At 37.1% G+C, this 27,983-nt stretch overlaps 2 protein-coding genes across 2 annotated transcripts; both read left to right on the top strand.

Annotated features, from left to right (window-relative positions):
• Positions 1 to 1,935: 1,935 nt before the first annotated feature.
• On the top strand, positions 1,936 to 15,004 carry LOC140169925 (proton-coupled folate transporter-like). The gene is made up of 7 exons (XM_072193243.1): positions 1,936 to 2,109; positions 4,009 to 4,547; positions 6,689 to 7,213; positions 7,296 to 7,427; positions 8,260 to 8,343; positions 8,640 to 8,796; positions 11,973 to 15,004. Exons 2-7 carry the CDS (start codon positions 4,016 to 4,018, stop codon positions 12,040 to 12,042), a joined length of 1,500 nt encoding a protein of 499 aa, XP_072049344.1. The 5' UTR covers positions 1,936 to 2,109; positions 4,009 to 4,015; the 3' UTR covers positions 12,043 to 15,004.
• Positions 15,005 to 16,138: 1,134 nt separating this feature from the next.
• On the top strand, positions 16,139 to 27,182 carry LOC140169924 (proton-coupled folate transporter-like). Its single transcript, XM_072193242.1, has 7 exons — positions 16,139 to 16,486; positions 17,600 to 18,138; positions 19,488 to 20,012; positions 20,271 to 20,402; positions 22,820 to 22,903; positions 23,172 to 23,326; positions 25,721 to 27,182. Exons 2-6 carry the CDS (start codon positions 17,607 to 17,609, stop codon positions 23,249 to 23,251), a joined length of 1,353 nt encoding a protein of 450 aa, XP_072049343.1. The 5' UTR covers positions 16,139 to 16,486; positions 17,600 to 17,606; the 3' UTR covers positions 23,252 to 23,326; positions 25,721 to 27,182.
• The last annotated feature ends 801 nt before the right edge of the window (positions 27,183 to 27,983 follow it).

The following is a 27,983-nucleotide window of genomic DNA, read 5'->3' as shown; positions in this document are numbered from 1 at the left end:
CCGCCCCAAATTCCCTGGATTTTGGCTGACGTCAATTCTTATACCAGTCCCGGACAACACCCGGCTCCCCCGGGACAAATAAGAGTCAAATCCCGGGTCATATGATGTCTATTCACAGATCATCCCCGGGTACCCAGGGGCCGGGGTTAGAATTCACGGGTGCATTAGATAATATCTAAAGTTAGCTTGTCTGAAAAATTCATGAAATTTGGTAGCTGTATATGCCAAGACGTTAAATATTGAACATGTTAAAATATTGGCTCTCAGAGTAGCTTTGTGTGTGACAATATCGATGTATTATACGGCTGATTGTTTTCGTTGTAAATTATCCGTTGTTGGTCATCTACCTTGAAAAAAAGGTCTCAACGTTTAAACAAATTTAAGGGGCTGTGCAATAATTATGAGCCGGGGGGGGGGGGGGGGAAATTCCAAACGGCTCGCCCAAAATCGCCCCCCCCCCCCCTTGCACATGCCAAATTTTTGGGATCCCATTTTGCAAACCTTAAAAGGTCTATATCTATGATGCGAGCGCACCGTGCATGAAGATTTGCATATATAAGCCTTTTGAGATCGTTTTATTTAAAAGGCGCCCCAAGAATGTGTGCCAAAAATCACTTCCCCCCTCTCGGCTTGCCAGAATTGTTTGCCTCCCCCCTTTCGGCTCGCCAAAAATTTCTTGTCCCCTCCCCAATTTTACCCTCCCCCAGCGCTCATAATTATTGTACAGCCCCTAAAGTCAGTCCTCGGTCATCTGCAGTTTTATTTTTAACACTTTCGCTGAGATCACTGCAGACATGTCAACTACACATCACTCTTAGCTCTTAATGCGGGTCTATATTTTGCGTAGTGGTAAAAGCCTGACATTTCCCGCCGATTTTTTTCCTGCATGACTGTATGGGCTTTTTACAGCGTATGGTGCCCATTTGGAACCAGCTCCCTAGTATTATCAGATCCACAAATTATGTTGCTTCATTTAATCTCATACCCTAGTTTGTATGCCTTTATCTATAATCCTGTCCAAAATGACAAGTACTCTTTAGCCCTTAAAGCTGGCAGTGTGTCTGTTCAGTGTAGGAAATTGTTCGCCTTTTTTTTTATAAACATGCTTGCAATTGGCTTATAGCCATCACATGCTGACAATACACATAACTGATTGGTTAATTAAAGCTAGGTAGGCAGGTCATGGTCAGTATACTGAATGTTTACTCTGTGATTAGGCCTATCTGTATCGAAAATTATGCAGCAAGCTACAATGGGCGATTTACTTCAGAAAAAGTTTAATATAACTACATTGCACAAAACTAAGTACATTATCTATTAATAGTTAATTGAATGTTTATTGACTCTAGTAATAACCCAGCAATGTTTGTATAATCCTGTATAAAATATTTCTGTTACAAAATAGGAATTGGTGTTCACAAAAGCAGGACTATGAGACAAATATCCCTGATAAAAGCCAGCAAGACCATAATGGCTGTGTAATTTGTTTACTTTAGTGATAAGACATCTTGCATCTGTAGAAAATAATATTCAACACATTTAAGATATTGCCAACATGCAATAATAGTGGACATTTTGATACAGTTTTCTTCGTAGTTGTAGCCAAATTTGTTTCCTGTAGGTGAAACCTAAATGCAACGTGAGGTTTAAAAAAATTGTTTTCCAGAGTCAAGACGCAGGTATCATTATTAAGCTTCATATCAGTTATTTATTTTCATAAGTGCAGAGTAGGTTAGATATGAATATTAAATGTTAGACCAAAGTAGCTCAAAGTACTATACACCTGGTCCGTGAACTTGTCTTTTTTAAAGACAACTTCTTGTTTGGGACCTGAGGGCACATGTAACACATCAAATTACATTCTAAATACGAGGAATGTAATTTTGACCTCGGACCTGAACTTGAAACCTAACGAAATGACTCTCATTTGTATTGTGTTCATGTGTGTGTGTGTATGATATTCTTCGGAGCGGAAATCAAATCCCCGGATCAAATCAATCACATTTTGCTATACGTATTCCGCATATGTGCATGGCATTGGCTGCCATACGAGGAAAACAGTAACATTAGTTGCTACTTGCTACAAGTTTTGTGTATGTCATAAAACAGGTAAGACACTAATTAATACACTATTAAAGGCAAACATTCTTTAGAAACAGTGATTCATTACACCTACAACATGGCAGTCTGATTTTAAAGGTAACACACATTAAAAATAAAGTTATATACCAATGGAAAGTTTAGGGGCTGTGCAATATTTATGAGCCCCCCGGTGGGGGTGGGGTAAAATTTCCAAACGCCTCGCCAAAAATCGCTTGCCCCCTTCTCGGCCCGTCAAAAGCGCTTGTCTACCCCCTCTCGGCCGGCCACCCCCACCCGCTTTGCACATGGGCGATCCCAATTTATAGACCTTAACGGTCTTGATACATGTTGCGAGCGCAGCGAGCAGGAAAATTTTCATAATCCGTACCGTTTTCCTAAGCCTTTTTAGTGGCTTTTATTTAAAAAGCACCCCATGAATGTGTGCCAAAAATCGATTGATTGCTTCCGTCCCTCTCCGCTTGCCAAAAATTGCTTGCCACCCCCTTTCGGCTCGCCAAAATGTTCTTGCCCCCCAATTGTTACTCACCTTGTTGAGGAACATCTAAAAACGGTAACGAAATTAGGCTACCTAGATTCTCGTCACTAGTGTTGAGCAGGTCTGAGTAATTTTGAACTTGACGTTCTGTGGAAAGTTCAATGATCTTTTTCTAATAATATGAGGGCTGCCAAATATAACAACTTTAACATGGTTTGCACGTCGGTCGCAACACATAGTGGCGGAAAGTGATTTTTCAAACTTTCCGTTTCACATAGTTGCGTACAGGTTTAGAGCTAGCTATTATCCTATAATAGTTATTTCTTGTTTACTATTAACGATGCAGTGTTATAGTTTGAACCTTAAACTTCAATTTCAAATGGAATCGGACCACTGAGAGATGACAGTGGACGAGAATCGACTCAGTTACTAGTAGCATATCCTTCAAAAATGTTTTGCTCGGAGACGTATTTTGTCCTTCACGTACGCCACTATGTGTTGCGACCGACGAATTGTAGTGCATATAAATTGAAATTGACATCATGTACATAGGAAATTGGGTACATTGAGAGGTCATTGCACTTTAAATGCCCCAGCTCAAAAATGACTTAAATTATACACCTTTTTAACACAAGTTTGTAATAATGAGTCAGTTTTTAAGTAAGAATAGCATGTTCTAAGTAAAAAAAAAGTTGCAGTAAATTACAAGTTGCATGTTTGGCCAATTTGTTTAAAATTTGTGGTTTTTGACCCAAAATAGGAGCAGAATTTTATCATTAATCATTAATATAGATGTCTTTGGTTAGATATAATTATCTTCATTAGATACTAAACACATGGAAATTAAAGCAGTGGATCAAGTGATACGTGCCAAAATTGTAGAGGTCATTGCACTTGCCCGACTTTACCCACACACATTGTTTTTTGTCATCTTATTTTGCATTTTAATGGGTCAGTAAGAATGGTTATGTATTACACCCAATATTAGGGTTAAAACGTAATTGAATATCGTCAATATTGGTTTCGTTGAATAGATACGTTGACTGTTTTTACGCTAAGCTAATGTTCCCATTCAAAGTCGTGTCATTCATTCCTTGGTGTACTCCTATCTACACCCGAAAACAATGACAGCCCCTACCGTCATGACCGTAGTTAGGCGTACTAAGACATACTGGGTTAGCGACCATTACAAAGGCTGAATGTTATCGTTCAGTTCTTGCACATTCCTGTTTATTAGTTCGCCGTGTGTAAGATGAGGCGTTATTGTTATTATTAAAGTTGTTCCAGTTTAACTTAAATGCAAACCAAGAGTATGTTTTTGTTTAGCACAACGTTGGTTTCGCTATAGGTAATACTTTTTGAGAGATCAGAGATTATTTTGATGTGTCGAATCACTTTCGTGCCATAATATGAAATGTTTCTTATTCCAGAACCATCATGGCGGAAGAAGATATCAACGTTGAAGTCAAATCCAAACCATCTAGAAAAAACATGGCATTTCTGCAACCTGCTCCTCCAGGCTCACCGCCCAACCTTCAAAGGGCATTCTCTCGATATATCACAATAGAACCCGTGATTTTTCTACCGGCCGTGGGTTTTGGAGTGGTGACCTCGGTGTTACCACAGTTTCTACAACACACCATAGCTATCGAACAAAACGTGACGTTACCTGACGATAACGGAGGGATAAACGGCACGTGTGTGGATCAAAATACAAGCGATCCACACTACATGCGTCTTCAGGAAGTCCAAGCTGAGGTGTCTTACTGGCAGATGGTGATATCTATGTGTGGTATTATCCCATCTATAATTGTAGCGCCGCTTCTGAGTACTTGGAGCGATAGAGGAGGCCGAAAAATAATTCTCGGTTTCGTTTTACTCGGTTATCTTGTTTTCATGGTTGGATTTATTCTTGTACATCGTTTCGCCCTGCCACTTTGGGTCCTCGCTGTGGCTAAATTTTTTGAAGGTGAATAATACTGTAAATTTGGACCTTTTCTCTATGGTCTTTGTGATAACGTTGTCTATGTTTATTGTACAGGGTACGTTGTAAGGAGTCAACTTAATTCAGGTCGATTAAAAAAGAATAAAAATAAATAATTAATTTATATTTAATATATATTAATGTATTAGATCAGGCAACGTCATGCTCTATTAACAAGAAATCAGTGGCGTAGCAGGAGGCATTGGTTGGGGAGGACAGTATAAAATCCAAATTCTCGTTGGGCTAATTCTACCGGGGATGATTCAAATTTGATTCAAAACCCCCCTTTTTTTAAAAACCAAACTCAAGACGAAACTAGGTGTTTACCGACCCTAAGAATAAGATTCGCTGGGCAGTTTCGGTAGATGCAGCTGTCCACCCCGACAAGAGCCGATGTGAGACGTACGAGGCTCTTTCCCCTGTCACTCCCTAGTATATATAAGTATATATAGTACCAAGTAATTACCCCCTACCCCCTTTAAATAATAGCAATTATTCCTGAACAGTTAACCGTATATCAACTGTGGAACATGTGGTAGAAGCAGAAATTATTCTGCGCATTTTGACACCTCACTTGTTGCAATGGTCCCAATATTGATGTCGCAGCATACATTGAAATGAATGTAACTCAAGATTTGGAAGTTGCAGCAAAGTCATGTACCGGTACATCTGCCATATAGATAAAGCTTTTATTCAGAATCCACTGCGCACATTGGTTTTATCTTCCCGTTTCGTGAACTTGGAGGAGTTTAAAACATGTAAATAATCAATAAAAATATCATTATTCACACCAGTAGTCATTGTTTACTTAATCCCATATTAAAACATTACCAGTTCAATGTATCTGTGACCACGAGGATCACTAGAAGTGAAAAAAAGTTATATCTGTTTTAACACCTCCCAATCAGTACATTTTAAATTTACCTTTACCACTGAAAGGACAACTTACAATGGTAGGCCATATAGAACCTTCTTAGTCAGAAAACAATATAGAAATCTTTATGTTTCAATTTGACATTACGTGAATAATGGTCACTGGTGTGAATAATGACCATTGTTATTGATTATCACATGTTTTGACCCCCCCCCCCCCCATGTATGAAACTAAAAGAATAATCCAAGCTGATAAGATGTTCTTCAATGGATACTGAATACAAGACAATAGGATTTTGCTGCAACTTTCAAACCTTGGGTTACTTTCTTTAAAATGTACGCTACGACATCCATATTTGGACCATTGGAGCAAATGAGCTGATTATGCTTCGACTGCACACTCCAAATTTGGTATAAAATCAACGGTTGAGGAATAATGGCTATCATTTAAAGGGGGTAAATAATTGTTGATAGATGTTTCTCAGACAATTCAGTTAGCATCCTGGACAACCGATTCTTTTGTTCTGCAAGGCTCACTCAGTCATCTAATGAGGCAATACAAACGATCGAATTTGGTGTTGAAATGAGCTAAAATTAATTTTCTCGGCCAAATGAAAAGCAATCATTTTCATTTTGTCAGTAAATGTCAGGAAAAATTGTAGTGCTTGATACTGTATTTTTTTTCAAATTCTAGTGTTAAACCTAGGCGTGAAATTTAGTCATTTAGTGTAAGATTTTCGATTTTGATAGGCTTAAACTCTGCCCGCGAGCCTTTTTTTGGATCAACCTTTTAGCTTTTCAAAGTAAGATAGTTCGCTAATGAAGGATTTTTCCCAACTTTCTAACGCACATCACCGTGAGCGATATATCATAATTTTGTCAGAATTTGCGTTTTCATTTTAGTTTGAGACGGTAAAAAATGAATTCCGTAAAAAGCTCGCGGGCGAACTGAAGGCCTATAAAAATCAAAAATATCACACTAAAAGACACAATTTGATGCTTAATTTTAACACCAGGATTTGTAAAAAAAATGTATATCCAAGCATCAAGTTTTTAACTGACATTACTGAAGAAAAAAAAAATATTGCTTTATATTTGACCGAGAAAATTAATTTCATAGCAAAAGGTGTATCTCTGAATTGTGCTGATTTTAACATGTATCGATCGACTTTTAGCGCGACTAAGCATTTCTAAAGAATCGGTTGTCCAGGTTGCTAACTGAATTGACAATTTTGTTGAATTTGATCTGACAGGTTTAACCGGAAGTGATACATTATTAGCTGCCCAGTATGTTGCATACATTTCTGATATTACAAACAAGGAAACCCGATTACTGCGTTTCGCAATCGTTTTCACAATGCCGTCAATAGGGATCGGATCGACTCAGGTGGCTATTGGATACCTTATTGAAGATTACGGATTTGGCCCTGCATTGTGGATCTCGTTTATTGCATATTGCCTTGCATTCCTGTACATTATCATTCCACCATTTTTAATCGAAACTGTTGATAGAAACGAGAAGAACGCGAAACCGGGAATGGATCAATCAGAATCCGGTGTCATATATGGATTAAAAAGTCTGATACTTCTTTTCAAAAACAAAACACGCCTTCGAAGATGGCGTTTAGGATTTCTCTATATGATAGTGTTTATGAATCAGGTGATAAATACTGCAGTTCTCGAAATCGTCCTCGTGTATGGATTGGGAACACCGTTTTGTTGGCCGTCAGTGTTAGTTGCCGGCTATACGACCTTGTCTATTGTTAGCAGTGCTCTAGGTAAGAAAATAGATCATTGGAATATGGATAAAGATGTTGAAAACGTTTAAATTGTTGTAATGTAAATCGTATGTTCTTACAGGTGCTCTAATAGGCTCGAAAGGTTTTTCTCTGTGTCTTTCCGACCTCTGGAATCTTCAAGTCAGCATGGTTTTCGGTATTCTTTTTGGATATCTCCATGCTATTGCAAACACGACGCTAGGACTCTATATTGGTAAGTTAACCAACCTTCCTTCCATTCCCTCTTTTAATCCCCTCTTTTCCCTCTGTTTTTCTGTCTCTATCCCCCTAACCTCCCCCCACACACGCCCTATCTTTCTCCCCCCCTCTTCCTTTCTCATTTATTCGTGAAATAAAGAACTTAAAAGGGCATTTCGTGATCTACAGCATCATCCCCCCTTTTCTCAAAAAATTGATATTTTTATATCACTGGAAACCTCTGGCTACATAATGTTTATGTACAAAAAAATTCTTGCAGATTAATTCGTTTAGCAAAGATAATATGAAATTTCAACGCACTGTCTATGGAGCAATGTAATGCATATAAATCATGCATAACTCGCAAACGCAAAATCGGAATCAACTGAAATTTTGGGAATAATCTTTTTTCGTGGATATCTACTGAAAAATGGCATAAAAAGATGATGCTAGGATCACGAAATACTCCTTTACCTAAAGAAATAAACTCAACTAGCCTATATAGGAAGTCATATAGCTTCACTGTATCCTCCCGCATGAGACATGCTTATGAATAGATGTGTATACATCACTCGAGTGTCTATTCTTTTGTATCCCGGGAAGCAAACATTTTTCACAGGGAAATAATCCTAGGATTTTTTGACTATCCAAACTACGCTTTCAAAATGTAGATTTACTTAAGCGGATGAACCTGACACCCTCAGATGGGATGTTTGGAGAGGGGCAAAGCTACTTGGGTAAGATGCTAGGAACCACGTGTCCGAAACCAAAACCAATCGTAATGCTAATTACTTGAAACGACATTTGGTCGACAATATCGACAAAATGTTTTCTCTTTATTATTACAGCGGTGCTTTTGGCATCTTTGCGGTCTATTAGCATGCCTCTGATCCCAGCGATGTTGGCCAAAGTAGTCTCAGAACATGAACATGGTACGTTGTATCATGAAATATAGTTTTACGTGTTCTCCTTATTATATACGGTTGATGAAAATCGAATCTGTATAATTATTTCATTCGGATACATTTCAAATAAAATTTGACACCCACATAATGTCAATTTTGACCCAGATTGAGTGACAGTTGGCACAATTTTTGACTATTATGAAATAGCGGTATTTTACTAGGAATCGTGTCAATTTCCAATTTAAAACTGTTCATTGTAGATGGTGGACAAAAGTCGTCATATTTTTTCATGTTTAATCGTATTCTACTGTTATCTTTTCCAGGCGTGGTCTTCGGCTTCAAAGCAAGTATAGAGAGTATTGGCAATCTGTTGTCACCCTTACTTATAAATTCTATTTACAGTAAAACGGTGCAAACGCAACAAAATATGGTCTTCATAATACACGGAACATTGGGCTTCATTCCCTTGATACTCACGGCGTAAGTTCAATAAATTTTCTTAAGAAATATTTTATTTAATGAGCCAGTTTTCCTTGTAACTGATATATATGACAGGATCTGCGCCATGGGGGCCAAAGGAGGCATTTTTGAAACTGAGTTACTATGGTTATTACTTTATACAAACATTAAATCTAGAACTACGAAGGCGGGGGGGGGTGTTGTACCAACCCCCTAAGATATTTTATCCTTCACAAAAATCCGCACGCGTTTACGCCCAAACGACCTAAGCTAATCGTAGATCAATCCTTTGCGCTCATTTTAGTGAAAAAAAATGTTCACCCCACCACCTTACCCGGAGGTAGGACCGGCCGTCAAAGATGACCCCAATTCCCCACATAATGTTGCTATGACATCATAATGAGAGGGCGCCCATGCAAATATGGAAAGTTCTGACTTTGTATTAGGCAAAATTGATTTTCGGCTAAAAATTCTACAAAAATGCGATTTTCACAGATTTTTCTCCTCAATATCAAAGAAAATGCCTATTTCAACCTCACTGACAAGTAAAAATCAGTAGCTCTTAGAATAATTTGACCAGAGAGAAATAAAAGTCATTTTTCTTTACTTTTATTGATAGTTAGGACTTACTAAATGATTAGGATTTAGCTATGTTTCATTTGGCAAAACAGGATAATATTTTTTAAATCCCACAAAATTAGTTCTGTATTTTTCTGGAATAGGGAGTAGCATATTTAGTTCTAAAGTTATGCAGTTTTGTGATGTATATTTTCTTATGAATTTTGTTCTTTTTGCTCCATATTTTTGTCTTTATCTCAGTTTTAAATTTGCCGCCTTTGGCCCCGATGGACCACATTGTTCTTGCCAATATCATTACTATTATGAAATCATCAAACCATTTCAGCCAAGTTATATATATAATACATTGCAGCAAAGTTGCTGAATTATATGACTTTTACAATATGCTTTATAATAGTTATAAAAGCATCTAGAAACATATAAATAATTGCATATAATATAAACACGTATTTAAAAAAACCCATCAAGAAATATACATAAAATACACACTATAGTCTATTCCAGGTACAGTAAAGCCTCGTACATATTGTGCCATGTTAGTATGACATGTTCACCAGAGCTTTAGTTTACGTTATATTGATTGAATAAATTTTAATTTTTAAAACGATTATTCACGATTGACGGTTTCGTGGTCGATAGACATGTTCAAAATAATGATGACTGAAATAGTCTATGACTGAAATATACAATGTTCGATATGAGGGCAGATCCTTACCACTTAAGTTAAGTAAAAGCCTTTACAAATACCCAGGGGCGTAGCCAGCTTTCTTCTTTCTTGGTCAGGGGGGGCAAAATAAAATTTTGGGGGCACAGACGAACAAAAATTGCAGTTGCATCATACAATACATAGAGACTGTATGTCTTCGAGCTTCCCGAAAAGGGCCCTATTGGGATGATGTGCGCGCGTAGCGCGAAAACAATGGTATTTTACACTATTTTCGCCCATTATCCGGCTAAAAAGGGCTTTATTGTTACAATGTGCGTACGTAGCGCGGAAAAAGTTTGTATTTTACACTATTTTGGCCCTGAATTTTGCTAGAAAAGGGGCTCCTTGCCCTTTTTCTTTTCCTTTGCCCTCCTGATTTTCTCTTTCATTTTTTGTCAGAGGGCACTTTTTCTTTCATTTTTTGTCAGGGGCACTCTGCCCCCCCCACTGGCTACGCTACTGCAAATACCTATATCCTAATACGGCCTAAAATTGTTTGATTGTCGTAACATAAAAAATAATGGTAGGTATGTAGTTTTTTTTTTTTTTTTTTTGGTTACGACAATCAAACAATTTCTTTCTTTAAGGTTTAAGGGCTCTGGTAGTAACGTTTGGGCAGTATTTTTGGGACATTTTAAGAGCACATCAGACATATAGACATTGTATTCTAAATACGAAGAATATATTGATGATATAAATTATTTAGATTTTTTTTAAATCGCGATATAATACATATTTTATGGCAAATGATTAGAAATATATAGTTTTTTTAAATATATAACAGTCCTCGAAGTAAACCTAATAAATCTATTGGTATGTACTTTAAAAAAAAGTGCAGTGATTTATAGTGCGCTACGCACAGGCGCAACGCTTAGACGTTGATCCTCAAGCCTCAGTACACTTTACAGGTTGTCGCTGACCACTACGGTCCACATCATTCCATAAACCATTTAACAACAAAGTGTATGAAGCTGGGATTAAAAGCCGACGATCAATGGAAATTGTTTGACATTTCGTATTGAAGACATGGATTTTTCCCCCAAACACCACCAAAAAAAAAAAAAATTGGGGAAAAATAAACAAAAATAATAGCACGGGAGTATAAATTATTCTGAACAAAATAAGAACTAATTTGAAGTATAATGAATTGACTGATAGAAAGTGCTAATATTGGGGTGGGGTAGTATTTATGGGTGAGGTTGCTAAATTTTAGTACGCTGTGTAAATTTATACAACACAACAGTAAGGAGTGACACGTTGCCATTGTGCTACATTCCTTAAACAAATTAGTTTTATTTTTCCAAACTTGTTAGCTTTAAATGTGCGCAGACTATACTAAAATAACGCATTCAATTATACGATGACCAACAATGCTTCCACAAGACACCTGTTACCAACTGCCAATGTTTGAAAAAATGCCCTCAGACGAAGGTCACTTTCTGAAAAGCCCGATTAAACAGGGTGCTCCTGATGTGAAGGGCTGTGCAATAATTATGAGCCCCCCCCCCGGAAATTTTACCCCGAACGGATCCCAATTTGCAAACTTTAAATTGTGTAGATATAAGCCCTATGAATGTGTGCCAAAAATCGCTTGTCCCCCCCCCCCCCCTCGGCTGGCCAAAAATAGCCTGCCCTCCCTTTTCGACTCGCCAACAACTACTTGCCCCCCCCCATTCACCCTCCCACCCCAGGGCTCATAATTATTGCACAGCCGCTAAATTATTTTCCTATGTTGCTCATAATATTACACATTGGCCGACAAACTGGCAAACTGGTCATTTCAGGGATAGGGTTAGAAGTCCTTTGGGAACTATTAAAAGTTGTCGAGAAAAAAATGCTGAAAATTAAACAGGATCTTTTTATTCTAGTCTTTTGTTTATAAACTGATATGCTTTTATTGTTTTCTTTAAAGTGTTCTTCAAGTCATAACTCGACACGACAAAGAAGCGACTGGAGAGAAAGCTTCCTACGGAACGTTTTAAGAGACAAAATGCTTTCAGAAATGCATGTAATAAAAGTGCCTTAACTTAATTATTCAGGCATGACACGCAAAAGTATACATTTTTGGAGAAAAACACAGAAAACATTTGTTATCACTTACATGTAGATTTTATGACAAGACACGGGAGTGTCTGCGAAGGAACATTTAGAGAATCATGGTTGGTATGGTATACATTGGCACAATGACGGACTAAGAACCTGAATCATAATTTGTTATGAACACGACAGAGTCCTTAATAACAGTTTACTATAAATCCTTCATATCTAACGTGAAGCGGTTCAAGAATAGTGTTATTTCGATCCACAAATCTAATTTCAATTCAATTCCAATTCAATTCTCTCTCTCTACAAATTTCAATTGATTCTAATTCGATTATCCTTCCAGATTTTAATTTGATTCAATTCCAATTCAGATACTAGTTATACAAAAATAATTTTGATTCGATTCCAATTCAATGCATCAAAATTGATTTTTGACAATTTTGATTCGATTCATAACATTTCATTTCATTTGATTCTGAATCAAATTTCAATTCCAATACATTACAATTAAATGTAGGATTTTCCGATTAGTTCAATGTTTAAGGTCACGCGATCTTTTGTTGGTCGAAGCAACCAAAAACAAATCGATTTTCATCGTCTAAATCAATATATTATTGAAAAATAACACTTTGATGTTTTATCAAAGTTCTTCTACAAATTATATACTTTGAAAACTTGCTTGATTTATTGTTGTTGATGAGTTATGTACTCACCAATGAGCATCAAGGAGGCTTATTACATTGCTGCTATGGATCCTGACCTCAACCAAGACAAGAGACGACACTAACTGCCCCCTACAAACCGGTCATCAAGTCACGTGACTCCGGGTCTTCCAGGAGTCACGTGATTAGCGCTACCGCTCCTATCACAATTCTGATGAAGGCCCACGGATGTGGTGATAAAAAATGAAAGTAAGTCCTTATTTTGTTTAGAGAACTGTTTAAAATATTCATTCTAGCATGAGTTATGTACGTTTTACAAAAGTGTTCTTGTTTCAGCCCTCTTTGCAACATAACTCAAGAACCACAGGACCTATAAAAGTATATCCGTGATATTTGAATTCTCGATATGAAATGATCAATGCAATTTTTGCCAAAGCTCACTACCATTCGCAAAATGATGTGAACTAGACAATCGCAACAGTTAAAATAGTTGCTAACCTTGATGGCCTGTTTCAGTTTCAGCATGTAATTCTAAAGATATAAACACTTGAGCCGGATGATATCAGTCAATAATAAAATGTCAGTCAATTTCACTCATGTCATTGAAGTACGTATTTATTACAATACCAAATATACTGTCCATTCAGGCTTTTACATGTATCACCCGAAACAACAAATTTCACAATTTACGATCGAGCGAAAAGAATCATGTATCGGGAAGTGACGGGCACTATCTTGAGAATTCAAGCAAAGTTCAATTGTTAAAGCTATCGGGGGAAGCTGTGTTTTCCTGAAAAATCTCATCAAAATTATACTTTCCCACAATCACAATAGCAGCACACAGTACAATAGCACATATGTAATTTGCCAATTCTGCTGAGTGTGCTAACTTAGTCTTTTTGAAGTATGGCGACCACGAAAGGAGAGGGCGTACTTTGATTTGGGTAATCATTTGTCAGACGGGAAAGCATACAAAGGATTAGCCAAATCAAAGTGCGCACTCTCCTTTTGTGCCCGCCATACTTCAAAAAGGCTTATTAAGGGAAAAAGAGACTACAAAAATGTCCTTTAAACGTGTCAAGAGGTAATTTACTACACATCAAATGTTGAGAGTGATGGGAAGTGGGTCTTTCATCTTGGATTGATGGAGAGTGGGCCCGGTCTTGGATCGAAATGCAGAATCAAAATGGATGCAAAATAGGTGTATAATTCGATTCGATTCAAATGCAATACATCGGTTAAAATTGATTCCTATTCAATTCGATTCTTCAGCTTGGAAATGAATTTTGATCCCAATTCAATTCGATTCATGAAAAATTATGTAATTTTGATTCCAATTTGATACTCCTGTATCAAAATGAAAAGTGCCAAAAAAAAATCATTTTTATTAGATCCAATTTCGATGCATCGAAATAACACTTTTCAAGACCACCAAATTACTTCTTTATTGAAAAGCACGTAAAACCAATATTTTTACTCGGCGTTTTCTACACCGCGTGACAATATTTGACACTTGTTTACGTCATCCTTGTGACTTAATTTCCGTTAAAGCTTCAAATTTAGATAACTTTATTGTTTATTTTTTAATTAGAAATGTATTTTCAGTACCAAAACTAGCACTACAATTTGTTCCAGATTGTTCCGTTAGCAGTAGTTCGGACAGGACCTACTGTTCTTGTGAATCTTTCATTTTTATTAGAACATGCCAACCTCATGAAAAACATGGTCACTAAGGATATAACATTGATTATACTTGTAACCGAAACTTATTACTATTGCCACCTTTCACGAAGTGATTAGGTATAATACGGCGGTATTTTAATCTGCCAACAGAGGGTGAAGTTACTGAATTTTAGCATGAAAGGTAGACTAATTGGCAATATGCGGTAATTCTCGCGTTTCACAATACGATGCGCCTCCAACGGTCGCTGGGTCGAAGCCAAAATACGCAGTGCATCATGGGAAATGAATCGACATCCAAAGCCCGCGTAATACAAATATAATACAGGAACATGCATCATTGTGGATTTAAATGTCATTATAATGATGTTACGTGCGAATGCACACTGAAACAACAATTTACAACTATAGTAGATCCATTTTCTATCTATTGATCACAGGGAATCCTTCGTGGAGCTGTTTTCAACATATTTATTATTACAATCGCGTGAAAATTCAATAGCAGCTAGAACGGCGATGTCGACTCTGGAGTCGAAAATATGACTGCCAAAAGCAACCGCTGGCGTATTGTATTGTGAGATCGCACAAAATCAGCCAGATTGCTATAAATTGCGGTAACATTGTAATGACATTGCTGTGAATTGCCTAAAATTATGTTAAATTTTAATCGATCACTGCAAATCGTACGGAACGTTTGCGACCGATCACTACAAATTGATTTTGTTCAATCACATGAAATTGCGGTAAATTTTACAAAGATTGTTTCAAATTTTTATCAATTTCCTTGGGTCGGCAGAAATCACGACAAAATCAGTTCAAACATTGCTGAATTCTACAAAATGGTGATCAATGAGCAGAAATGCTGCTAAATGTATGCGATTCACCATGTTCCCCCATGTGACCTGGGGCCTATGTTAGAAACCTGACCAGAGAGGTCATTGATCGTGTTCGTAATTATTGGATCTTGATCACTATCAGTGACCCCTGTGATGGCCTTCTTCTTTTTGTATTTTTGTTTTTTATCTACTGATACTATCACTGAGGATCTGTGGCTTGCAGATTACGTACTCTGTTTGCATTTAATTGACTTTAGACTGTACAACTTGGATTGTACGTCTAAAATTATATATTAGTATGTCCCAATGAGAGCGTCCGGTATTCCTAAATTTTCAAAACAAGAACAGAAACGTTGGTCTCAAGAATTAAGGGACTGTCAGAGGCGACAGGCCACCACTCCCCCCGCAAAAAAAAAGTTACTTCTAAACGTGTAAACATTCATAATGGCATTTCGAGACCAACTTGCATTTTTCCTTAATTGCTTTTATAATAAAATCCTAAAAGAACCTGATATCATTCACCATCAACACTAAGTGACTCTAACCTTTGGTATGAGAGCAGCCATTATTAGCTTTGGCCTATGTCGGTGCCTTCGTCCATCCGTGGCTATTGTTCGTAGCTATGGTACTTCGTGCAGATGGCTCATTAGCAACACAAGACATTTTTATTATCGGGACGCCCCCACCCAAGTAATAATTCAGACTAGTTTAGCCCAAAATGACAAAGAGTTTCTAGACAAGTTTGTGAACGCACAGAATTTATACCAATAAGTACCATACCGTACATCCGTGATATATGCTCCCACTGTAAACACGCTTAATGTGTGCAATCATCATGTATTTTTCATTAACGATTTCATTCCTGTTGACTAGCATGTATGCCTATTATACACACAGTGTAGTTTTGTTGTGTACCTGTCACCTACCTTTACACAATATTTTTATGGGACCGGATAGCACATGTGACACACCGAATTGCATTCTGAATACGAGGAACGGACGTCACTTGAATTGCATTCTGAATACGAGGAACGGACGTCACTTTGACCTTGGACCTGAACTTGAAACCTAACGAATCGAAATGACCCTCTTTTGTACTGTGTTCTTTGGAGCGGAAAATCAAATCAATAACATTTTGCTATGCGTATGTGTGTGACAATGGCAGGCATACGAGGAAAACAGTAACACTGTGTGTCGTAAAACAGGTAAGATGTTCATTACTTTATATTTGATCTCCAAAATGAGTGATATTTTAGCCATTATATGAAGCGAATATGAGGACAAAATTAAAACACACAAAGGCAAAAAATGTTTGGAAAAAGTGATTCATTAAACCTGCAACATGGCAGTCAGATGTATCGGTATAAACAGCTTTGAATAAAAGTTATTTTCTGATGCTCGAGAGGCACCAGAAAATTTCTCATTTTAATGATTGAATGGTTCAAAAATAAGGTTGATCCAGGACTGCTGAGGTCAATACGTAACGTATCATTATCAAGGCTATGAAGGCATTTCAACAGCACCCTTATGACATCATAATGTTACTCTTTTACCCATTAACTCCATATCCGTGCATCATATAGATAGGTCAAAGTATAATTTTTTGTGAATCCTTATCCAGGTGTTAGTTTTGAGCAGGTCAGAGTAATTTTGAACTTGACGTTCTGTGGGAAGTTCAATGATCTTTTTTCTATTAGAATGAGGGCTGCCAAATATAACAATTTTAACATGATTTGAACATTATTGTAGTGCATATACAATGACAGCCCCCACAGAAATTAAGACGTACTGAGACGTACTGGGTTGGAAACTATATTACAAAGGTTAACTATATTGTTCAGTGCTTGCACCTGTTTTGTTGATGTTAAAGGATAAGGCATAATTATTATTATTATTACAAACCAAGTGTATGCTTTTGTTTAGCGTAACGTTTGCTTCGCTATAGGTATTACCTACACTCTTAGAAATATTTTACTTAATAATGAGTAAACAAGTCACAACTCTACAAAATGAGTACAGCATTACTCAAATTGAGTAAATCATACCCAACATTGAGCTCATTTTAATAGATATTACCATCAATGTGGGGTATTAAATATTTATCAATATGAGCTCAATGTTCAGTACTTTGTTACTCATTTGGTGAGTTGTGACCTATACTGAGCTCAATGTTGTTTGATACTTTGCTCATTTGTTAAGTTGTGACCTTTTCCTCAATGTTGAGTAAAATAAGTGCATTGTCACGTCTGAGAGATCAGAGATTGTTTTGATGTGTCCAATCATTTTCGTGTCATAATATGAAACGTTTCTTATTCCAGAACCATCATGGCGGAGGAAGATATCAACGTTGAGGTCAAATCCAAACCATCTCGAAAAAACATGACATTTCTCCAACCTGCTCCTCCGGGCTCACCGCCCAACCTTCAAAGGGCATTCTCTCGATATATCACAGTAGAGCCCTTACTTTTACTAACGGCAGTGGGTTTTGGAGTGGTGACCTCGGTGCTACCACAGTTTCTACAATACACCATAGCCATCGAACAAAATGTGACGTTACCTGAGGATGACGGAGGGATAAACGGCACGTGTGTGGATCAAAATACAAGCGATCCACACTACAGGCGTCTTCAGGAAGTCCAAGCGGAGGTGTCATACTGGGAGATGGTGATCTCTATGTGTGGTATTATCCCATCTATAATTGTAGCTCCGCTTCTGAGTATCTGGAGCGATAGAATAGGCCGAAAAATAATTTTCGGTTTCATTTTAATCGGTTATCTTGTTTTTATGGTGGGATTTCTTCTTGTACATCGTTTCGCTCTGCCACTTTGGGTCCTCGCTGTGGCTAAATTTATTGAAGGTGAATAATACTGTAAACTTGTTTATAGTACTTAACAAACACTATACATGTAATTGATTGATGCAACGGACTATTTTAAGATTTTGAAAAGAATTTCCAAACATTCATATTTGATTGGTCCTTTTCGCTATAGTCTTTCCGATAACGTTGTCTATGTTTATTGTACAGGGTACGTTGTAAGGAGTCACCTAAATTCAGGTCGATTTAAATAACCTGATCTTAGCCTGAGTCAAGTGATTATACAATTATTTTTAGATCACGAAACGTCTTGCTATATTAACAAAGAATCAATGGCGTAGCAGGAGTTGCTGGGGGGTGGATGGGGTGGGGTGGGGTGGCAGGGGTGTTGATAATATAAAAATATAAAACCAAAATTCACGTTGTGCTAATTGTACCGGGAATGATTCAAATTTTATTCGAAAACTCTTTTTTTTTAAACCAAACTCAAGACGAAACTAGGTGTTTACCGGCCTAAGAATAGTATTCGCTGGGCGATTCTGCCAGGTAGATGCAGCTGTCCACCCCGACAAAAGCCGATGTGAGACGGACGAGGCTCTTTCCCCTGTCCCTCCTTCTGTAGATAAAAAGTTAATACCCCCTTTAAATAATGGCAATTATTCCTGTTATTGGTTATCACGTATTTTGATCCCCTCCAAATTCATGAAACAAAAAGAATAGTCCAATGAGAGTTGATACACGGTTGTTTGATGTGATCATCTATTAATTTTTCTAACAAAACATTATAATGTTCAATTCTAGACCTGGACAATACCTACACTTATCACACTAATTATGTAATTTCAAGGTCTTTTTAACACAGATTTTGGTTTCTTTTTCAACTTTTGTGTCTACGTGTGGTATGTTTTGTGATGTAATCTGTATTTGTGTGTTCAAATTGAGGGAGCTATTTACATATATTTCTAGCCAAAAATTCATGATAATTTTTTTTAAAGTTTGGTTGCTAATTGTTTCTCTTTTTCTGGCGTGTCAATGGCATTATACCAGTGACTACCCCTTGTAAAGATGCAAACACGATTAAAGATAAATAGCGCCATCAGTATTCACCTTTTTTTAAAATTACGTAGTTTTATATGCTATCAAACAACCGTGGATAAGATTTCCTTCAATGGATACTGAATACAATACAATAGGATTTTGCTATCAATATTGGGACAATTGGAGCAATTGAGCTGTCATAATGCGCAAAAAATAGATTATGCTTTGACTGCATACCAAATTTGGCATACAATCAACGGTTGGGGAATAATGGCTATTATTCAAAGGGGGTAATTACTTTTTGATCGATATTTCTCAAACAATTGACAATGTTGTTGAATTTGCTCTGACAGGTTTAACCGGAAGTGATACATTATTAGTTGCGCAGTATAATGCATACATTTCTGATATTACCAGCAAGGAAAACAGATTACTGCGTATCGCAATCGCCTTCACAATGCCGTCAATAGGGATCGGATTGACTCAGGTGGCTATTGGATACCTTATCGAAGATTACGGATTTGGCCCTGCACTATGGATCGCTTTTATTGCATATTGCCTTGCATTCCTGTACATTATCATTCCATCATTTTTAATTGAAACTATTGATAGAAATGACAAGAACGCGAAACCGGTAATGGATCAATCAGAATCCCGTGTCATATATGAATTTAAAAGTCTGATACTTCTATTCAAAAACAAAACACGCCTTCGAAGATGGCGTTTAGGATTTCTCTATATGATAGAGTTTATGAATCAGGTGATAAATTCTGCAATTCTCGGGATCGTCCTCGTGTATGGATTGGGAACACCGTTTTGTTGGTCGTCAGTGCTAGTTGCCGGCTATACGACATTGGCTATTTTTAGCAATGCTCTAGGTAAGATATTAGATAATTTAAATACAGGATGAGTCAAACAAAGTGCAATAGGGACAAACATTTTAAATCAATCCTGATAACATTCGCAGATTGTAAAGAATCCACAGTTTTAGAAGAGTAATTATAGGCATATTGTCAGTATAAAGCAATGGTAAGTCAGAGAATACACTAGAAAGTGTTGATTCTTAGTTCCCAATCGGATCTACGAATCAACACTTTCTCATGTATTCTCCTCAACATAATGTTATGTTCTTACAGGTGCTTTAATAGGCTCGAAAGGTTTTTCTCTGTGTCTTTCCGACCTCTGGAATCTTCAAGTCAGTTGGGTTTTTGGTATTCTTGCTGGATATCTTCGTGCTATTGCCAACACCACACTAGGACTGTATCTTTGTAAGTTAATTAATTTGACGGTTAAGCATTATATTTGTTCAACAACCTTATTACTGCAAACTGGTTAAGAAGTCGACGCAGTAATCAATTATATACTGGTGCGGAAAATATGAAAACATCGGGGGGCACGTCATCAATTTCTTAGTGGGTTCTTCGAGGAATTATCAGATGGTGAGTATATGCGAGGTAACGGTGTACCGGGTCTTTCGGAGCTGCAAACGGTCCATATTAAGGACATTTTTTGACTTGATGCCTGTAAGTCGCGTAAAAAGAAATGAAAAAAAACCCCAAAAAAACAAAAAAACAACCCCCCTAAAAAGAAAGAAATGAGAGAAATGAGTAATTTAAGAGGCTAAAATCAGAAATTATCAAAAGCAATGGTCTTTCAACGCCATGTGTTTGGAAAATTAAGGTATCTTTCAGAGCTACGTGATCCAAAACACGAGAACGCCCGGGGGGAACGGCATGCCAACATGGTCATTTGTGTTAAGTGCCCCCACACAATTCCTTATCTTGGTTATTGCCAATCTATCAACCATCCCAAACAAACATGACATTGGCAACTCACGTTGACCATGTATGACATATATAGATTTCTAAATGGCTATATTACTTATCCTATATATAAGAGAGCCAATTGCTGCCATCACGCACATGCACTCATTCTACCACGCAGACGACACGGTATAGTAATACTTAGACTACCGAAGTAAGTTTTTTTCGAATGAAGTTTGTGTTTGCAAATCATGGTGAGTTTCTGCCCCTCTTTTCGTCACCCTTCTCCAAACCCGGAATAATAACCCTTTTGAGAGTAAAATGAGTTTATTGTGATATAAGGGGCACCAGGGTTCAATGCTAAATTGTGCCGGTACAAATCGTGAATGTGAATAATTAAACTTTAGATTAAAGAGACATTACAATTATCTCTCGAATTAAATAATTCGACCCCTCCAAAATAAAAGCAAAGAGAAGAGACTTTCAAAAGAAATTTGCTTTAAAAATGGTAAAATTGAATCACACCAGAAAAATTCAAATTGTGTTAGACACTGTCTGAATTCGTTTCAACTGGAAGAAAAATTACTTCAGAACTTTTAAAAAAAAACCTGAAATATGAGCAAAATTTGTCTGTATTTACACATACGTGTTTTTATTACATATTTTTTATAATATTATATAAAGGTTGAAATATCCTAAGGCACTATCGGCCATGATATCTTGCATAAACTTGGCGCATTATTTCAATAACAATTAATGTAGGTATGAACGGATCGTGCCGGCGCCCTGTTCCACCCCCACCCACACACCCCCTCTTTCTATATCTCCCACTCTCTCTTTCTCCATTTCTCATTTTTTCGTGAAATAAATAACTTGAATAAAAGTCTACTAGCTTATATAGAAAGTCATATAGCTTCACTCTATCCTCTCGCACGAGATATGCAGTTTAATAAATGTGTATACATTTCTCGAGCGTCTATTCTTTTGTAATCTCGGGAACACATATTTCGATGATCTATATTTTTCACAGGGAAATAATCCTAAACCACGCTTTCAAATACTTTAGCGTATTAGCCTGACTCCCTCGGATGGGTGTTCGGGACCAGCTGGGGTGGGGGTGGGGCAAAGCCGCACTGCTACCATAGGGCTATACAAAAATGCCTGAAAGCATTTGAACCGGAGTAGCTTTTGGAAACTTTACACATGGTCAAATTTTAAACTTGGTTTGAAATTTATTATATTCCTCTAGTCATAAAGGTTCAGAAATGTATAGTTTAACTTATCTTGGACGTAGCGTTCTTCAGTTATTAACTAAAAGGTCATAAGTCACGTGTTTGCCTCTTGGGGGTCAAAAGTGCTCGGATTTTGACAAAAGTGATATCAACATGTTAGTTTGGATAAACCAATTCAAATAAGGATAATATTTTACAATCTAGGATGTTTCGTTTTCTACGTAATGCATCAAAAAAGGTTCGGTCAATTACCCTCAATGGTACTTGACCGATTGTGCTGTGTTACCTAGGGAACGAAACGATTATGCAACCCTGTCGTTATTTGAATTATTGTTTTATCACAACCAACATTTTGATACTACCTTTGTCAAAATTGTCAACTACCAATGGTAAAAGTGCACCCCCAGGTTACACCCACACCAAGCTCACACCTTACTTGATTGATTTCTCAGCTCGTGAATAGTGCATTGCGACATTTAAACACTTCCTTTGCCTCATCTGATCAGGTAACTTTAAACCCACATATTCTGCGGTCACATGATTATATAACAAACTGAAATGAAAACCATTTCAGATAACGGTACCTTTAATAACGTCAGTTAAGAGCTTATGTAAGGAGCTAGGAATATCGACAAAATGCACAGTAAGCCATTGTTTTCCTCTTTCTTTTCTTTTTTTTTTTTATTACAGCGGCGCTTGTGGGATCTTTACGTAGTATTAGCGGGCCTCTGATCCCTGCGATGTTGGCCAAAGAAGTCTCAGAACACGAACACGGTACGTTGTATCGTGAAATATTTTATTTGTTCTCCTTACTATATAACGGTTGCAGAAAATTGAATCTGTATATTTTATTCGGGTAAATTTCAAAGTCAAATTTGACAGCCACAAAATGTAAAATTTGACCCAGTTTGTGTGACAGTTGACACTGTTTTTTTACTAGGAATCGTGTCAATTTCCATTTTATGTTTCAAGAGTAAAAGTGATAATTGTAGAGTCGCCATATTTTTCATGTTTAGTCGTATTCTCCTGTTCTCTTTTCCAGGCGTTGTCTTCGGCTTCAAAGCAAGTATAGAGTATTGGCAACCTGTTGTCACCCTTGCTTATAAATTCTATTTACAGTAAAACGGTGCAAACGCAACAAAATTTGGTCTTCATAATACAAGGAACATTAGGCTTCATTCCCTTGATGCTCACGGTGTAAGTTCAATAAATATTCTTTACAAATATTTTATTTAATAAGCCACTTTTCCTTGTAACGGATATATTGTTCCTGTCAATATCATTACTGTTTGAAATTATCAAGCCATCTCATATCGAACATTGTATATTTCAGCCAAGTTTACATATAGCAGCTGAATTATAAGTTGTTGACTTACATGACTTTAACAATAATGCTTTATATGAATTATAAAAGCATCTAGAAACATAAAAATAATTGCATATAAGTATTAAAAATACAACAAAAAAAAAACACCAAAAAAACAACAACAATATACATAAATAAACACTATAGGCTTGTTCAGCTACAGCAAAGCCCCGTAAAGCCCCTCCCCCTTTTTTTAAATACCTATTTCCTAATAAATTAGTCCGAATTGGTAAACAGGTTCTATAGTCCGAATTTTATTTTCATCATTTGTTTCAGTGTCAAATCATCATTCATTTATTCATTCTTGATTTCGTTCGATTTTTTTTTTCATTAGCTCTTTCTTAAAATCCCTTTGTCATTTTTGTTTGTTCTATATTCAAATTTCTGTGATCGTTCTATCTTTATTATATTCTTTCTTTCTTCTCCTTGTTCTTTCTTAATGTTCATTATTGTGTTCATTATCTTTGTATTCATTGTTCTTTCATTTGGACTTCCTTTTAGTCTTTATTCAGTTGTTTCATTTGTTCTTTCATTTATTTTCTTTCATTGTGTCTTTCCTTCTTCTTTTGTTCTGTTTTTTTTTGTGTGTTCTTTTGTACTTCTTCAGGTTTCTTTATATTTTCGTTCCATTCATTATTTTTCTTTTCGTTTCTGATGGTGTAAAAATATGTCAACATTTTTGGAGCAAATATCGTATTTTTAGGATCTTCGTTTACAGTAAGTTGGGGATATCAGGCGCGAACGCAGGATTTGTTTTTGATGACGGGGAGGGGGGCAAAAGTAGCGTCATCCCGTTTACCATAAACTCTGCTATTATCTAGCTAGAGGGCGCAGTAAATGTTAATGTTATAAAAATAATCGGACTATAGAGCATTTTTACTGATTCAGACTAAAGAACACGGTATCCGTTTCGGAATATAGAACTCTTTTGCAATTTCGGACTATAGAACCGTTTTTTAAATTCGGACTATAGAACCTATTTTCATATTCGGACTAGAGAACCGTTTTTAAAATTCGGATTAAAGAACCTCTTTTAATATTCGGATTAGGGAAGCTTTTTTAAAATTCGGACTATAGAACCTTCGAGATAAAGAACCGTCGGAAGAAAGAACCTCTTTTAAATTTTTTCGGACTAGAGAACCTCTTTTAAAATTCGGACTAGCGAATGCTATGAACACGTGTTCGGACAAGCGAACCTTCGGACTAAAAAACCTTCGGATTATAGAAACGTCGGATTATAGAGCAGACACCCGGGTTACGCCATTCAAACAATTTCTTTTTTAGGTTTAAGGGCTCTGGTAGCAACGTTTGGACAGCATTTTTGTGGGACATAATAGTACATCAGACATATCGAATTGTATTCTAATTACGAAGAATGTCCTGATGATATCAAATAATTTAGTTTTTTAATGATATATATATAACGATATAATACACATTTTATGGCAAATGGTTACAAATGGATATTTTTTTAATATTTAACAGTCCTCGAAGTAATAAATCTAATGGTATGTTCTTAAAGTGTATGTAGCTTGGATGAGAAGCCGACGATCATTGAAAAGTTTGACCTTTCGTATTGTTTCCCCAAAACACCAAAAAATGTAGATCTTTTGACAAAATAATCTGAACAGACCAGCTGCAAAATAAATATTATTTTAGAACATTTGAAAAAAATCAATCACAATGTTAGAACGGGGATATAAATTTCACTGAACAGACCAAAAATAATTTGAAGTATTTGAATTGACAGATAGAATGTGCTAATAATGGGTCAGGTGGTATTTTAGCTGCATATTAGCTGCTAAGTTCTTAGTACGCTGTGTAAAGTGATCAAGTATTGTCAATTTGTACAACGCACCATGAAGGTGTGACACGTTGCCATTACGCTACATTGTTTAAACACATTGGTTCTATTTTTCTGGCTGGAAAAGTCCAGAGAATATTAAAAAACGTAGTCAATCATACGATGACCAAAATGCTTCCACAAGACACGTGTTACCAACTGCCAAGGTGCTCTGATGTAACTATTCCTCCCATTTGGCTCATAATATTACACATTGGCTGACAAACTGGTAAACTGGTTATTTCAGGGATAGGGTTATATAGAACTCCTTTTGGGAATTATTAAAAGTTGCAGAGAACAATTGCTGAAAACTAAACATGAACTGATGCATTTTAATACTAGTGTTTTGTTCATAACTTATATGTTTTTATTTTTTTCTTAGTGTTCTTCAAGTCATAACTCGACACGACAAAGAAGCAACTGGAACGGAAGCTTCCTATGGGACATTTTAAGATGCAAAATGATTTCAGAAATGCATGTAACAAAAGTGCCATAACCTAATTATTCAGGCATGCACACAAAATCACAGAAAATCATTTGCTATCACTTACGTATACTTGTTGCGACAAGACACGGGAGTGGCTGCGAAGAAAGTTTTCGAGAATCGTGGTTAGTATGGTATACATGTGCACTATAACGGATTAAGAACCTGGAACTATTGTGATCACGAGTCTGCTATCAACAGTTTACTATGCACCACTCATATTGAACGTAAAGCGGTTCAGGACGTACACCACCAAATTACTTCTCCAAAATTCAATATTTGAAGCAGCATTTTCTACCCCACGTGACAATGTTTTTCATTTTAGGTCATCCTCGAGACTGATTTTTTTTATTATAAATGTTTTAAGGTGACACCATAATTTCAAAAACAAAAAAAAAATAATTTTAAAACTTGTTCCGTTAGCAGTAATTTGGTCAGGGCCTACTTTTTCTTGTGAAGTGTCATATCAATTTTAGTGATCAATAATATAGCATCTTTCATTGTTATCAAAACATGCCAACCTACCGAAGAACACGGTCACTAAAGGACACACCTTTGTGTCCAGTAGGAGTAGGCATACCATTTTAACCGGAACTTATTACCATATTGTCATAGTATGAATGGCCAAGTGGACCAAAAAACGTGTACAATTATCTACACGTGTAAGATGGCATCTTATATGTGTAAGATTGCATCTTATGCGTGTACGATCGCATCTTATACGTATTAGAATCTCATGCAATAATGAATAATTTGTCTTGAGTCTGTTTGGGCGGAAGAGGGGTCATAAAAACTATCAACGCGAGATAAGGGGTCGTAGAAATTTTTAGCTCGTGATAGGGGGTCGTAAAATGTCTCCGGTCACCGACATATTCATGACCTATCTTCTGAGAAAATGAAATTTTCCTAACCTAAAAAAGGTAGCTAGAGAACCTTTTTTATAACATCCAAATTGATAAGACATAAAGACGATTCATATATCAAAGACAATTTTTAGAGGACATTAAATAAAATCAGAAATACAAAATGATCTTTTTAAAAGTCGTAACGGCAAATGTATTCCGCCGACAGATGACTCTATATGATGGTGGGATTTTTTGTATGTAAAGCTCATTTACAGTAAGATCGGACGACCTTGGCGTTATATTTAGCGATATAGCGCGCGTACGCCACTATGTAGTGCAGGCCTTCTCAACTAGTATGATTTGAAGTGTCAACTGGAACATTTTAGTAACAATGAAGTGCCAACATGTCAAGGAAGGTCTTTCCGAGGTAGCGCATGTGCATAGCGGATAAGGTGCAGTGGTGCTTTATCGGGGGTCCAGGGGGCAGCTCCCCTGGAAGCTCCTGGGTTTTAAGATTTTTTAAAGGCCCAGATCGGGTTTTTTCACCCCTTTCTTGATCAAAATTTATGTGGAAAAAATATTTCGTGCGCCACTTCGACTGACACCAAGCGCTATAAATGGCGCGCGTGCCGTCAGTTTAGGGACCGTTCATTATTTCTACAGGAGGGGGGGGGCCGGGAGCAGACAGAAAGTCACTGCCGAAAACTATATGACCCCCTTCTCCGATAATAAAACCATATGACCCCCCCTCCGAGCTACATGAAAATCATATGCCCCCCCCAACCAAAATTGAAAGTATTGCTGCATGCTGCAGAGGAGCGGGGTCTTTGTAATTTTGGGGTTGGAAAAAAGTATAGTGAATCCAGCACCTTTTGGTGGCAAAATAAGTTTATGTAGCGCATGTGCATAGCGGATAAGGTGCAGTGGTGCTTTATCGGGGGTTCAGGGAGCAGCTCCCCTGGAAGCTCCTGGGTTTTAAGATTTTTTAAAGGCCCAGATCCGGTTTTTTCACCCCTTTCTTGATCAAAATTTATGTGGAAAAAATATTTCGTGCGCCACTTCGACTGACACCAAGCGCCATAAATGGCGCGCGTGCCGTCAGTTTAGGGACCGTTCATTATTTCTACCGGAGGGGGGGGGGAGCAGACAGAAAGTCACTGCCGAAAACTATATGACCCCCCTTCGCCGATAATAAAAACCATATGACCTCCCCTCCGAGCTACATGAAAATCATATGACCCCCCCCCACCAACCAAAATAGAATGTATTGCTGCATGCTGCAGAGGAGTGGGGTCTTTGTAATTTTGGGGTTGGAA

This window comes from Amphiura filiformis, chromosome 14 (assembly GCF_039555335.1).
Source record: "Amphiura filiformis chromosome 14, Afil_fr2py, whole genome shotgun sequence".
Lineage (NCBI taxonomy): Eukaryota > Metazoa > Echinodermata > Ophiuroidea > Amphilepidida > Amphiuridae > Amphiura > Amphiura filiformis.
The sequence above is the reverse complement of the archived record's forward strand: the minus strand, read 5'-3'. Positions and strand labels throughout refer to the sequence as shown.

Bases quoted from the DNA above. Each gene is read 5' to 3' on its own strand.
- LOC140169924 (XM_072193242.1), top strand. From the start codon at position 17,607: ATGGCGGAGGAAGATATCAACGTTGAGGTCAAATCCAAACCATCTCGA. The intron at 18,139-19,487 runs GTGAATAATACT...TTGCTCTGACAG, and splicing joins TGTGGCTAAATTTATTGAAG to GTTTAACCGGAAGTGATACA. The intron at 20,013-20,270 runs GTAAGATATTAG...ATGTTCTTACAG, and splicing joins TATTTTTAGCAATGCTCTAG to GTGCTTTAATAGGCTCGAAA.
- LOC140169925 (XM_072193243.1), top strand. From the start codon at position 4,016: ATGGCGGAAGAAGATATCAACGTTGAAGTCAAATCCAAACCATCTAGA. The intron at 7,428-8,259 runs GTAAGTTAACCA...TTATTATTACAG, and splicing joins GACGCTAGGACTCTATATTG to CGGTGCTTTTGGCATCTTTG. The intron at 8,797-11,972 runs GTAAGTTCAATA...TTTTCTTTAAAG, and splicing joins ATTCCCTTGATACTCACGGC to TGTTCTTCAAGTCATAACTC.